At 50.1% G+C, this 14,465-nt stretch overlaps 1 protein-coding gene across 10 annotated transcripts in view; it reads left to right on the top strand.

The window, feature by feature from the left end:
* The window catches only part of RNF144A (ring finger protein 144A), a 118,759-nt gene that overhangs the window by 82,868 nt on the left and 21,426 nt on the right, over positions 1-14,465 (top strand). For all 10 annotated transcript variants that reach the window (XM_036872378.1, XM_036872379.1, XM_036872381.1 and 7 more), the window contains 2 exons: positions 9,168-9,272; positions 9,409-9,469. In XM_036872378.1, coding sequence (XP_036728273.1) covers positions 9,168-9,272; positions 9,409-9,469 — 166 coding nt within the window. The remainder of the gene's footprint in view (positions 1-9,167; positions 9,273-9,408; positions 9,470-14,465) is intronic.

Below are 14,465 nucleotides of genomic sequence, written 5' to 3'. Positions count from 1 at the left end.
CCATGACACATGTTCCGGGGGACTTCCCTTGTTTATAGGGCACCTGGTGGCTTTAGGGTGAGTTCAAAGGTCATGGAGAGCCTGTGCACGGGGCCGGTGGGGCGTGACTCAGGTAGGAGAGGTATGCACTGGTCCAAGGGTCTCAGTGGCTGGAGGGACCCTCCCAGCCCTGTGCACGTTCCAGGTATGATGCTAAGCTCCAGGGGTTTGGAGATGTGACGACCACCAGGTAGCTCAAATGGTCAGGTTTTGGCTGAGTGTGAAAATGAAAAAGAGATAAACGTAAACTTGAACATTTGTGTGCAAAAATGTGAAATCATCAAGGATGACCAACAGTTTCTGTGCAAAAGTACTGGGAGGAGAGAAAGGGTTGTTGACATTTATGTCAAAATATGTCCTTAAAATAAGATCCTGCACTGAGAGCCAATCCCATTTCCATTTCGTCAACCTATGTTTCTGGTGGCCTGGGAGATGCCCCGTGGACCAGAAGCTAAAATGTATGACATTTTAAGCTAAAATGAAGCCCATCAAGGCCACTGTGGTCTCCCCTATACTTGCAGCATCCTATAACATAGAACGTTTATGGTGTTTCACAGCTGACAAAGCAGGGTCAGTGTGACAGTTCCCAGCACTGGAGGGGATCTTCTTGTTCCGAAGGTTGGGTGACTTGAGGCCCAAAGACGTGGGGTGCTGTGGCTCCCCCCTCAAGATAACACGCCCCAGGGATCAGGAAGGTGGAAATGTCTGTTTTCCGAGAACCAGAACTTCTGACTCTTTCCCTTAGTTATGTTTTCTCATCCAGAAATCCAGCAGCTGAGGAGATGGGCCTTGACTTGCACATCTTAACATCCCCGTCAGCTTTGCACAAAGTGGCTGCTTGGTCACTTCCGTTCTTCAGTCCTTGTCAAGCGCCAGCCTGTGCCAAGTGCCCTGGGTACCTGGGGGAGATGAAAGCTTCCGGTCTCTGCTCTCCCGATCCCATGTGTAGGCGAGAGAGAGGTCTGGGTCGCTGTCATTGGGACGGAAAGACTTGTATTCGCAGTATAAACAGAGGTATGTGACCGCACAGAGAAGGGAACTCACCCGGCAGGCTTCAGGGGGTCGTTTGAAGAAAGCGTGATGGATGGAGCCCCATCAGGAAGGGCAGGCAAAGGACGGGGTGTCGTGAGAGGGGCCAGAACAGGAGGATTTTGCTACAGTGACATAACTGGCAGGGATCGGAAGGGCATCAGGCCGGAAAGCTGTGAATGTGCAGCTGTGCTTGGATGGTGCCGTGCAGAGAGCAGGGCAGCCTTGGGTCATCCGCCTCCCGCAGGAGGCCGGAGACGCGCAAGGAGCAGAAAGCTTTGCGCTCAGAAAGCTTTGCGCCTAGAAAGTGCATGAATCTTCCAGTGAGACCGGCTTCTCTGCAGGGCATTGTTTGCATAGACAACCACAGTTTGGACATTGTAGGAAGGGCGCTTGGCTGTAATTCACAAGTGGTGACTAGTTCTAGGGTCTGCCCCGCCGTTAACAATGGGGGGTCCCTGGGCGAGTCCCTTTCCCTGTCTTCTCTGGTGCCCTCGTCCAGGGAAGGAAAGCGGGACTCTTTAGTCTCTGAGCTCTCAGACTGCACGGACTTTGTCACTTGCCAGCCCCACTGGCACTGCCTCTGTGTAGGCATTAAGAGCTTCAGGTGACATGAGGATCCTGCCCGTGACCCAGGAAGCCTGCAGAGCTGGGGCTCCCAGTGATGGTAACAAAACGGTAGCAGCTGCAGACGGCACGTCCTCACCCCGCACTGTCCACAGGTAGAGCGAGGGCATCTCTCTCGGTAACTTGTGGGTAAAGGAGACACGTGCGTTCCCAGGAAACCCTCCGGCCTCCTTGGTTGTGTGACCGTCATTGATCCTTCTCCTGGGGCCGGCGAGTTGGGGCACTGCTCACAGGCTCCACAGGCATGGTTTTTATGTTTATGTCTGGATTTAGGGTCCCTCTAAAACTTTACCTTGTGGTTGAAAGAACAGCATCTCTGATTGCTGGCGGTCTACCCCGTGCCTTGCAACATGGCCGCACTTCCCATAAGACCCTGCAAACTGGGCAGGATTCTCCATCTCCTAAAAGGGACACCGCAGCTCAGAAAGACGGGACGAGGTGCTCTAGAACGTTCACTGGGTGTGCCTTGACTCTGGTACATTTGCTTTTTGCATTAAAACCTGATGCCTGGGCACTAACCATGCAGAAGAAAGTGCTGACTCCTGGTATCAGCTTTGCTGACAAACATAGCAGAGAGCTGAAGGGCTGCTGGGAGGCATTTGCAGGCCACGTCCTGGGCCACGGGCACTGGGCTTCCTTCTCACGCCCCCAGATCTCAGTACCTTCCTACCCGGGAAGGACACTTGGGTCCCTCTTTCTCTCTCCCCGTTCTGTGCACTTGATTCTGAATCTCAAAGCTGACTTCACTGTTCTCTTGCAGGAGGCCCATCCGCATCTTGCTGCAGTCAGGGTCCTGGAACCCTGCCCCATTGCTGGCAAGACACCCAAATGGGCATTCTCGGTCTCCCCAGCCCCTTCTTATTCATGAGATAAAAGACAAACAAAACTCTTGGTTTCTCCATTCGATGGAATAATCTCCAGTCGTTTGGAAAATCTAGACCGCTTAATGTAACGAGGCCGGGTGAACAGAATACCCTCTATTAGCATTAGCCCTCAGGTACCGCCGATTCTGAGCCGTTGCACATATACTCCCATTGTCACACCCTCAGACCCTCAAACTCGTCGTATCCTTGCATCTCCTTCTCTCACATGCCTTCTTCAATTCACATGCACACACACCCAGATCCCACACCACTGCACACGAAACACACTCATTCTACTTTCAGGAAGAGTTCAGCCCAAGGTTTATCTGTTGCTTCTGCATTTCCGGCCTCCTGGACTTCTGGTGCAGAGTAAATGAATATCTGTTGAGTGGATGAAACTGAGGACCCCTTCGTGTCCCTGACTCTGATTTCCGTATGTTAACCCTGCCCACCACAGCCAGCTCTGTCTGGCCTTCGCTGGGAGGTCTTGGTGATGAAGGTGTGGTTTGGTGAAAGGCTCATACTTGCTTCTCCGCGACTTTGGAGAAGAGAGACCTTGTCCTACACACATGGCGTCTCCTGCAGCTCGTTTAGAAGCCCGAGGGCGAGGAGAGCGCCCTCCCTGCGGAGGAGAGAATGGTGTCTTCTCCCCAGAAAGGCCCAAGGACAGCCGGGGAGCAGAGCACCGAGGGTACCTGGAGCAGAGCTGACGGTGGGGCTGCACGTGGTCTTCAGCAGAGCCGAGGGGTCGGAGCTCAGGGCAGCTTAGTCCAGGAGACAGCAAGCAGACCCTGTGGCTTGTCAAGAGCAGAGGACAAGTAGTACACGTAGATGAGAGCTGGGTTTTGTTTTTTGGGGTTTTTTTTTTTTTGGTAGAAAGTAAGTCTGAATTTTGTTTTCCCCTAAAAATTTTACAAAAGCAGCCTTCATACTCTGGACTCCCCTGCTTTGGGTAAAGTCACATTCCTGCAGCCTGGAGCAGCCTCGCTGCCAGAACATTCACCGCGGGGCTGGCTGGGTGGCCTGCTCAGGTTTCCAGCCCCCGGTGGCGTGGCCGGAGGGCGGGGGCGGGGGGGGGGGGGGATGCACGAGGCATCCTTGTCGTGCCTGCTGTGCCAGGCGGTGGCTCCCGCCTCCCCGAGGACAGCTGTGTGAGGAAGGGCTTGCCCTCCCCGCCCGCGGAGATGCCCGGGACGCCACGCCGCCAGCTGCTCTCTGGCAGCGACCTGAGGCCCGCGCCGCCCCGGGTCTCCCCTCCTCCGCACGGCTGCCGAGCGTCCGCGTCCGCGCGGGCGTCGGCTTGTCGTGTGTGTGAGCGCTCACCTCCCCGGTTGGTGGCATCTGCCTTTCCCTGCGGCGTCGTCGATCCCTTGCTTTCTGCCAGCACGCACAGGCGCAGGGCCTGGAAAGATGAACAGTTCTTGCTTTCAGAGAGCCTGCCCTCTAACAGAGAAGGAATGTAAGCAGACCCTCGGCGGTGGAGGCCGGGGCGTGCCGAGCAGGACACGTGGCGCGTGTGCGGGCACCATGCCGGAGCGCTGCGGGCCCCGGGGCACCGACTGTAGACGCATCCTCTTCTGGCCACCAGGCTTGTCTCATTCCACGCCGCGGAGGACGGGGGCTCAGAGAGGCGCAGCTCCTGCTCCAGTCACACAGCTGGCAAGCGGGTTCGCTGGCATTCCAACCCAGGGCGGGGATTCCAGGGTCCTTGCTGTTTGGACACTGTTCGTGGGGGCCCCACCGCAGTTGTTTGGAGCTGCCTGCACGGACGTTCGTACACAGTGGGTCTTGGTGAGCAGAAGCTACTCAGGCGCCTCTGAGCACAGTTTCTGGGGGTCCCTTTCGGCTTTTAGCATCATCAGTAGCCAGCAGGCCTCCAAGGGAGAAAACAGATGAAGTTCCGACTTGCTGCAGACTTTACATCAGGCAGAGGTGTCTCTGTGGCCCCCTTCTCCTTGGCAGAAACATTCTGACACAGCGGAGGTACCTTAGCAGATCAGCAGTGCTGCCTCTGCCTTTGGACCGGGTTTCAAAGAGTTGGACGACAGAGTGGAAAACGAAAGGCCTGGAACATTCTGCGGCTCTCGACAGCCCCCCTCCCTCCTCCTGCCCTTTGTGTGGTAGACGCTCCTTTGCTGGGACGTCCTGTCTCTCTGGCCAGCTTTCCATCTCTGGGATGCCTTCCTGACCACCCGCGCCCCCGAGGCGGGACCCCACTGGAGCCCCAGCACAGTGCGTCTTAAGGATCTGCACCCGCATCTTTTCCCACAGGGGCCTTGGGGTCTTGATGTCATGGAATGTCCTGGCATCCAAGCATCAGGGACACATAAAGGCACAGTCTAGTTTGACTCAGACTTTGCCACTTTAAAATGCATACAATGCTTTGTACTGGAAAAAAAAAAACCTCATGAGGTAACAGAAAATAAGTAATAAACGATTGCTTATGAAAGAGTTCTTGATTGGGGAGGAAGAAGGCACGAGTTTAGAAAAGCAAAACCCTCACCTCTTTGGAGTCAGGCACACGTGGGTTTGAGCTCGAGCTCCTCCGCTTACGGACTCCACCTCTGGGCCCGTTTTTAACCTCCCTGGGCTTTGTTCTCTCCTCCATAAAATGGGAGTGATTAACACCTCCTAAGAGCCTCGTGTGTGTTTAGTTGGCTAACACAGGTAGTGATTAACACAGGGTCCTGAGGCATTTGGTTACAGAGAGCTGTAACTAATATGATAGCAGGAAATATCAATACATCAGTGCCTGCCTTTGTCCTGTATATTTTGACTGAGGTTTCTCTGGCATTTTTTTGGTGCTCATTTCAAGACATCTTTTTGCTATTAGATTGAAAAACAGAGCTTGTGAGTCATGGCCTGCTTTATATCTGGAAGAAGCCTGGGCTTGTTTTCCATGGATACTTGGTCAGACACTTGGATCCTCATCTCTTTTTATATAGTAAACAAATGGATGCTTCCAGAGCACAGTCATTTTGCAAATTGCATAGAGGCCTGCGAATGGCATAGGACGTGCGCCCCTGGGCAGTCCTCCGCAGATGTGACGCACTGCTTGTTGGTACGTGCAGTCTCTTCAACAGCGTCGTTTAGACTCGGAGATGCCCCCCCGGGTGTGTGCTTCACACCAGCTTTCATTGTTGCATTTTGTAAACCTTCTCTCATCATGTACTTCTCTGCACAGTATTGTGAGAGTTTTCAGCATTTTATCAGTTTACGGCATTCCAGTGTCCTCCAGAGACTCAATTTAGACAAACTTAATTGTAAAAAGTAAAATAACGATCTTGTTGCTAAGGTTTTGATTTTTTTTTTCACCTATGACTGTAAGACATCTATCACCCAGAGAGACACACAGCAGGTAACAGCAGTCCCTCTTACTTAGCTGGTCTGTGTGTTGGGAATTGTGCCAGGTGCTTTTACCTAGTTTCTTTCTTACCGTTGCAAAAGCCCAGCAAGATGGGCATCTGTATTCTGTAGTCAAGGGAGCTGTGGCCCAAGCTCATCACATAACCGGCCCGCGGCTGTGCCTGGAGGGGCAGGGATTCCAGGTGGCTCTGTAGCTCTGAAGCCTGCCGTGTTTCTCCTCCTCAGCCTGCCCCCAGCCCCACACAGGACATTCGCTTTCCAGTCACCTCCCACTGTGAACAGACCTTGCTGTGGGGGTTCAGCGCACCACCAAACCATGGTGCCGTCTTCCTGAAGAGGTGCAGGCCTGATGGAGGCTCCGCGTGACCCCCTCCCTCCTCCTCTGCCCCTCCCTCGTTCTGGGAAGCTCCTGTGTTGGTTTTGATGAGTTTACCTCTGAAACCTCTGCCATCTGAGGCCTCAGAGGGAGCGCCAGGACCAGGCTCATCCTTACTCGGTTCTCTGGAGCTCTCTTCATCATCATTGCATTGGTGAAACATAGATGATCTGGGAAAAACCTAAGTTCAGGGCCCGCGTGGTCACAGGGAGCTTGGACAGGACAGAGGGATACAGGGCCCTTGGGTCGTAGGCACCAAGGCTGCAATTGACACGTGGAGTCTTAGCATTCTGTTCAGTGCTCTTGAGAGAGGCTGTAGGAGATGGGTCTTTTCGAGGATTACCTTGGTTTCTATTTTTTAAAGAAATTGCCATCTTTAGAGTCTTTAGTGAATGAAATATTCTGGTTTGCTAAAATGGTGAGAATTACCCATTTAGATCAATTGTCATTTATATATTGAGCATACACTCTTTTCCATGTCGTCTTCTAGACTCTTTCTCTTTTTGTGTTTTAATATAAATTTATTTATTTATTTACTTATTTACTTACTTATTTATTTATTTATTTTGGCTGTGTTGGGTCTTCGTTGCTCCGTGTGGGCTTTCTCTAGTTGCGGTGAGCGGGGGTTACTCTTCATTGCGGTGCGCGGGCTTCTCATTGCGGTGGCTTCTCTTTGTTGCGGAGCACAGGCTCTAGGCACATGGGCTCAGTAGTTGTGGCGCGTGGGCTCAGTAGTTGTGGCACACAGGCTCAGTAGTTGTGGCTGGCAGGCTCACTAGTTGTGGCTCGCGGGCTCTAGAGCGCAGGCTCAGTAGTTGTGGTGCTCGGGCTTAGTTGCTCCGCGGCATGTGGGGTCTTCCCGGACCAGGGCTCGAACCCGTGTCCACTGCATTGACAGGTGGACTCCTAACCACTGAGCCACCAGGGAAGTCCTCGATCTCTTTCTCTTGCACAATATTCTTTCGACTCCACCATGAGGTAGGCTGAACCACCCTAAAATGCAGGTCCAGAAAATGAGGCTGGTAGAGAGGCAGACTTGTTCAAAGCACAGAACCAGTGGAAACTGCAGCTGGATCTGATTTTAGGCCCATCCGTTCCTAGTAACCATGCATTCTTATAATGAAATGGATTAGACATTTTGGGGGGGAGGAAGAGGCTTAGGAAACAGCTTATGTGCTTTTCTTTTTTTTTTTTTTGAATTTTTGAATTTTATTTATTTATTTTTTTATACAGCAGGTTCTTATTAGTCATCAATTTTATACACATCAGTGTGTACATGTCAATCCCAATCGCCCAATACATCCCATCACCACACCCACTGCCGCTTCCCCCCCTTGGTGCCCATACATTTGTTCTCTACATCTGTGTCTCGATTTCTGCCCTGCAAACCGGTTCATCTGTACCTTTTTTCTAGGTTCCATATATATGTGTTAGCATATGGTATTTGTTTTTCTCTTTCTGACTTACTTCACTCTGTATGACAGTCTCTAGATCCATCCACGTCTCTACAAATGACCCAATTTCGTTCCTTTTTATGGCTGAGTAATATTGCATTGTATATATGTACCACATCTTCTTTATCCATTCGTCTGTCAATGGGCATTTAGGTTGCTTCCACGACCTGGCTATTGTAAATAGTGCTGCAATGAACATTGGGGTGCATGTGTCTTTTTGAATTATGGTTTTCTCTGGGTATATGCCCAGTAGTGGGATTGCTGGATCATATGGTAATTCTATTTTTAGTTTTTTAAGGAGCCTCCATACTGTTCTCCATAGTGGCTGTATCTATTTACATTCCCACCAACAGTTTATGTGCTTTTCTTGATGAATTGCTATGACACGTAATAGTGTCATTATAATAGTGTAGTGGTGGTGGAATTATGAGCCCCAGTATTACACTGGGCTGTGACTGAAAGGAGGTTCGAGATGCTGGTGAGATACTGTGCTTTGCTTCCCTTCACTGAAAGGTCCGGTTTCCCATGCTCTTTGAGTTCTGATGTAAGCGCTTCAATGTTTGTCTCAGTCACATTTGGTAGTGAGCTTGCAACTAGGGAAGGTCATGACCTTTCTTCTACTTGTTGTTTACGAAGTGCTTTTTAAGGGAGTATTGGATTTCTACGACTAGCAGACAGTGAAGCAAGAGTAAACCGGCATTGGGAAAGGCCTCCTCACTTTGGTATGAACTTTGCTTTGTGTCCCTCACTGATTTTTCTGAACTTACTTCAGATGTCCAGCCAGACTGCCAAGTAGGGGAAGGTGGTAGCAAGTGATTGCCCAGTAAGTAAGGGGTCACTGAAGGAGGATGGGCAGCCATTCTGGGTTCTCGGTGTGGGGTGCAGGGGCGATTTAGAGGCAGGCGAGACTGGGTTGGAACCTGGGCTCTGCCCTTGCTGTCTGGGTAAGCTGGCAGTTCCTTCTTTGGTCACTCAGTGTTCACACCTGAATGATGACATGGTCACACCTTTCCTGCGAGCATGTTCTAAGGAGCACATGAAACAGTGGAGTATAGGGGACTGAGGATGGCGCCTGACGTCTCATGTGTGTCTGAGGGACACGGCTTCCCTGCTTCCCTCGATGCCTCTGCTTCTGCCCTGGGCTCACTGGCACGGTGTTTGCCGAGGTCGGGCCCAGGGCTCCAGCCCGCATCCCTAGTCCTGGTGCACAAGAGGTACCCCGCAAATATTTGTTGAGTGAATACAACCCCTAAGTTGGTCGTTGCTATGGCTACACGGCAAATATACAAAAAACCGTATTGGAACAATGTGTTCGATTTGTCCTTTTGTTTTTTTTTTTTTTTTAATGCCTCACTGCTCCTTCAGCCTTAAGGAAGTAAAGATGTTTACAGATATTTCTGTTTTTTTTTTCAGTGCCTGAAACAGTATGTGGAACTCTTGATCAAAGAAGGATTAGAAACTGCAATTAGCTGCCCTGATGCTACCTGCCCCAAACAGGGCCACCTGCAGGAGAACGAGGCACGTCCAGCTGGGGAAACTGGGGTGCACGAGCATGGGCTCCTCAGCGATGGCGGGTCATGGGCTCTGCCTGGGCTGACCTGGCATTGCCGTCTAGCCCTCAGATCGTTTTACTCCTTTTTCTTTTTTCCCTTAGATTGAGTGTATGGTTGCAGCTGAAATCATGCAAAGATACAAAAAGCTACAGTTTGAAAGAGGTAGGTGCCCCCGTGTCTTAGCCAGTTATGATTCCTGTGACAGAATCCGGGTAACCCGGGGGAGTGCTTTTGGTGATTGTGATTATATATCATTTGGCTACAGCAGAAGTGAAAACATTGATGTCAAGTAGACTTGTAAAGTTCGGCTGTCATTTGAATTCTCTGCAGAGCTCACAGTTGGAAGGCCTCTGTTGGGGATCTAGTTAGGAACAGGAAAGATTCGTGAAACACAGCTTGCTTCTAGGGGTTTGGGATTTTGGGGGTAGTTTAAAGAGACCCTCGTGGGGCATTATTCTCCAGCCAGGTTAAGGTCTAACAGTCTGAGAACTAATTCTTAGACCTCCGGAGAATTTAAAAGATACAAAGGCCTGGAAGCAAGTCCCGAGGTCAGGCAGGGTGGAATCGTGGCCCTCAGCATCCCGACCGCACGCATGTCCATCGCCTTGACAGGCTGCCTCGTGCACGCCGGGACCAGTGGGTGCTGAGCCCTTGGTTCACCAAGTCTCCCAACAGCCCGACAAGGTTGTCTGTTAACCTGACACCCACAGAGGCTGACTGACGCGCCCTGACGTCCATCTCTGGTGGAGAGTGGGGTGGGGTGTGGACCAGGTCCCCCGCAGTGCCCTGCCCAGCCCTGCTGGCTGGAGCCGGGCCACTCCGGAGTTCAGACACGCTGACCGTCCGGGATGGGTCTTTCTCTTTGCTGTCTGAAGTACGTCAGGATCATAACATGGTATTTTAAAGACTCTGTGGATTCTGTTTGGCCTCGTTTTCATATATATTCTGGACCTTGGGCTCACCTGAAAAGGAGCAGAATAAGACATGGGTAGAAGATGCTCTGTAGGTAAAACTTTATTGTGAAGATGCCGCATCGGATTGTAAAGTTTTCAGCTCGGTTTGTGAGCACTGAAGTTTGCTCCCCCCTCTTCCTGGAGTGGTTCCCAGTCCTTGCCTGGATCAGGCCTTTATGAGAGATGCGGCCCTGGGTGGCGTGTTTACAGGAAAACACCATCAGGATGGGAATGGAATGCGGAATAGACTAGAGGAAAGTGTCCAGAGACTTTTAGTTTAGCTGAATGTGGAAAGTTTTCTTTTTCTTTTTTTAAAGAAATGCTAAAGATAGCTGCATTTCCTCTTGAGGCTCACTTCTCAAGGAAAAAGAAAAAAAAAAGGTAATGTGTGGCCAACCTAAAAAAAATCAAACAGGATTTTTGATGGCATTGAAATTTGTTTTCAAGAGTTTATTTATTTAAATGCCATATATTGTTTGGTTTGGGGCAGTTTATAGCTTAAATATAATGCCATGTGATACAAACGTCAGTATGTGGAGCAATAAAATTAATTTGGATTTCTGAGACTTTGAGCGTCTTCTGAAAACATTTTCCAGTGGGAATCTTGACAGAAACTGGCAGTTATTTGGGTTACAAGAAAATGAACTTTCTATGACATTGAATTTAAAAACGCAGCTGGGTAAATATTCCTACATAATAATTTTAACTGTGTTATTTCTTCCGAACTTTAGCTTAGTCAAAGATTTTTTTTTTTCCTTTGCATAATGAACCCAACTCGACTTAGGTTAAAAAAATATCTCTCAAACCCATCACTTTAAAACATTTTTCTAGCATTACGTTCAAAGCAGCAAAAAACACAAAAAGGACTCGGACTTAATAGGACCAGAGACCGGTCTGAATGAAATGTTAAAATGTTAGGGCTAATAAAATACAGCTATTGATTATAGCTGGTCACCGAGCAAATTCTGAGACAGGATCAGTGAGCAAGTTTCAACGTACTCTCTCCCTTTGAAATTCATTTTCAAGTGAGGATGGTGACTGGATTAAAACTGACAGTTGCCATGATTTTCTGACAACCTTTAGTAACTAAAAAGTCCTATGGTTAAAGTTTCAAGCACTGTCTTCCTGTGAACTTTACATGTCTCATCTTATATCAGAGCCTTGATTTCAATCTGAGTTTCCCCAGTCCTCCAGCCAGGTCCTTGGGAAGCAGGAAGCCAGGAGGGAGGCTGTGAGGTGCTTTCTGAACACCTACTCTCCCAACTGGAAGACCCCCAAGGCTGGGAACAAACAAGCTTCCAGGGAAGGTCCATCGCCCTTGCCTGCATGCCCCACTGGACTACACACGAGCTCCTATTTGAGCACCGACCACACCACGCTGCAGGCGTTTGTTTATATATCCAGGGCAGTGAGAATGGACCAGTATGAGCGGGGGTGCTGGGCCCTTCACAGTGTGCTTCTCAAAGGACAGTTGTGTTTAAGAAAGAAAAACATCTTTATGTGGCACATATATACAATGGAATATTACTCAGCCCTAAAAAGAAGTGAAATTGAGTTATTTGTAGTGAGGTGGGTGGACCTAGAGTCTGTCATACAGAGTGAAGTAAGTCAGAAAGAGAAAAACAAATACTGTATGCTAACACATATGTATGGAATCTAAAAAAAAAAAAAATGGTTCTGAAGAACTTAGGGACAGGACAGGAATAAAGACGCAGATGTAGAGAATGGACTTGAGGACACGGGGAGGGGGAAGGGTAAGCTGGGACGAAGTGAGAGAGTGGCATGGACATATATACACTACCAAATGTAAAATAGATAGCTAGTGGGAAGCAGCCGCATAGCACAGGGAGATCAGCTGGGTGCTTTGTGACCACCTAGAGGGGCGGGTTAGGGAGGGTGGGAGGGAGACACAAGAGGGAGGGGGTATGGGGATATATGTGTAAGTATAGCTGATTCACTTTGTTATACAGCAGAAACTAACACACCATTGTAAAGCAATTATACTCCAATAAAGATGTTAAAAAAAAAAAAAAGGAAAGAAAAACATCTTTTAAAAGAGTCTTGGGCTTTTTGATAAGTAGAGCTATTAGGGACCTGCTTCATTAATCTATTATTAATATACCTTTGGGAGATGGGAGTTAAGATGAGTTTCTTCTAGTGTGCCAGAAAATACACTGCTTGCCTTGTGTGAAAATATATACAAATATGTATATATATAAATATTAGATACAATATTTGTAATAGTTATAATATATCATGTGATATAATGTATCTAATGTATAGTATAAGATATACATGTAATACATAGATAGGTAGACAGACATAGATATGTATGTATATACACATCCTGGAAAGAAAACCTCTGCTGTTGCCCAGTGTGGATTTTCCTATTGATCGCGTCTCATCTTGTACACCCAACTGGCAGACTCCAGCAGCGGGGTGATGATGTAGAATTCTAATAGAAGTCTGAGAGAGGAGCCCAGGCTGTGCCCACAGGGGCATGTGTGCCGGCAGCACTGCGGAAGGGTGTTCTGAGCTAGCAGATCGATGGGGCAGAGTGTTTGCCCTCTACGTCTCCCACAGGGAGTCTCTCCCGTGGGGATGGGCGTAGCCATAAGGACACAGGTCGCACTGTTGAAGTCGTTACCATGGAAACCCTAACTGGGTCTCCGCTGCTGTGCGCTGCAGGATATAATTGGGCCTTTCATGAAAAGCCCCGCCCCGCCCCCCCCCGCAGCCACACGTGCCCTCCAAGAGGAGTGGACGGAAGATGGCGCTCGGCCGTGAGATGCAGGAAGAGGTTCTGCTGGTCCCCTCCTGAGGTCACAGCCTCCTCAGAGCAGAAGCGGGGAGCGGTGGGAACTGGAAGGGTCTAAACTGGACAGTGGTGTCCCTTTAGGGGCAACAGCACTCAACACCTTGTCAAGCTGGCAGGGAAAGAGACCCCGCTGAGGACGTACCTGCCCGTGTCCTGCTGTTGGCAGGCCGAGCGCCCACATCCCGCAGCACTGTCCTCGGGGGCCGGGCACATGGGGCCCCCGAGATGCAGGTGCCGCAAACCCTGGCTTACCCTCCACGCACACCAGCACCGGAGGCAGAGCTCTCAGAGCATTCCAGATGAGGGAGGGGGAGGGCCGCCGCTAAAAGGCACAGGACCCTGGGGCAGCGGCCTTTGGTGTGTCCCCCACGAGCCCCGGGCCGCCTCTGCGTCCCTCCCTCCGCCTTCGTCCTGCCTCCTCAGCCCAGGCGCCTGCAGGCCGCTACCCCACACACGCGCGTTTTCCCGCAAAACCACGTCCTTGGCTCGGACAGCCAGAGACAGTCTTAGAAAAGCCAATACTCTCAGCTCAGCGTGACAAGAGCTAATTTTACTCCTTCGCTCACTATTAGGCGCATCAGGAAGATTTTACCTTGTTATAAAGAAAAACAATTAAAAAGTATCACATTTTCCTGAATGCCTGCGTTCCTTTGTATTAGCAAGTCTTCTAAAGCTTCTGCCAGACCTACCAATTTGATACTTCTGTGCTGTTGATTAATTCACCTTTTAAAAAAAGTTAGATTCGATGAGGAGTCAGCCAACCATGGCCAGTGGGCCAAATTAGTACGGCCCCTGGCTTGGGGTTATAAATCAAGCTTTATTGGAACACTGATTTACGCACCAACACAGATGCCTTTGTGGTACCACAGCAGAGCTGAGTAGTTGGATGGAGACCTCATGACCCTCAAAGACTGAAATACTTACTGTTAGCCCCCGGATTGGATGGTGAGATGGTTTTTAGTCCCGTTGTACCTGACAGGAGCTCATTCATGGCGGGCTGAATCCACATTTGATTGGGGAACCTGGCAAACACACGGGTGGCCTGTTGAAGTGAGGCCCGGGCGCCTGCAGCTCATGACAGCCCCAGCCTGTTGGAGGTCCCAGTGCCTACAAATCCTGTCTCTGATGTGGGTGAATCGACCCACCCCGGCCATCGCTGGTCACGTGGCCGAGAAGCCTGCAGGCGCCTTTCACTGCTTCCAAGTTCCCAGCACAATGCAGTCCCTTCCTTCTCAAGAGCGACCCTCCGTGGCTGACTTGGAGGCCTTTGAACACACCCTGGAATCCTTTGGCCTCCCTCGCGGCGTTTTGGCCTTGCGTCAGCATCCGTGTGGGTTCCTGCCCAGCTCTCCCTCCCGCTGGCCTGCATTGAGAGTCCAGTCACACT

The sequence above is a fragment of the Balaenoptera musculus genome, chromosome 13 (assembly GCF_009873245.2).
Source record: "Balaenoptera musculus isolate JJ_BM4_2016_0621 chromosome 13, mBalMus1.pri.v3, whole genome shotgun sequence".
Lineage (NCBI taxonomy): Eukaryota > Metazoa > Chordata > Mammalia > Artiodactyla > Balaenopteridae > Balaenoptera > Balaenoptera musculus.
This window is presented reverse-complemented; position numbering and strand designations above follow the sequence as displayed.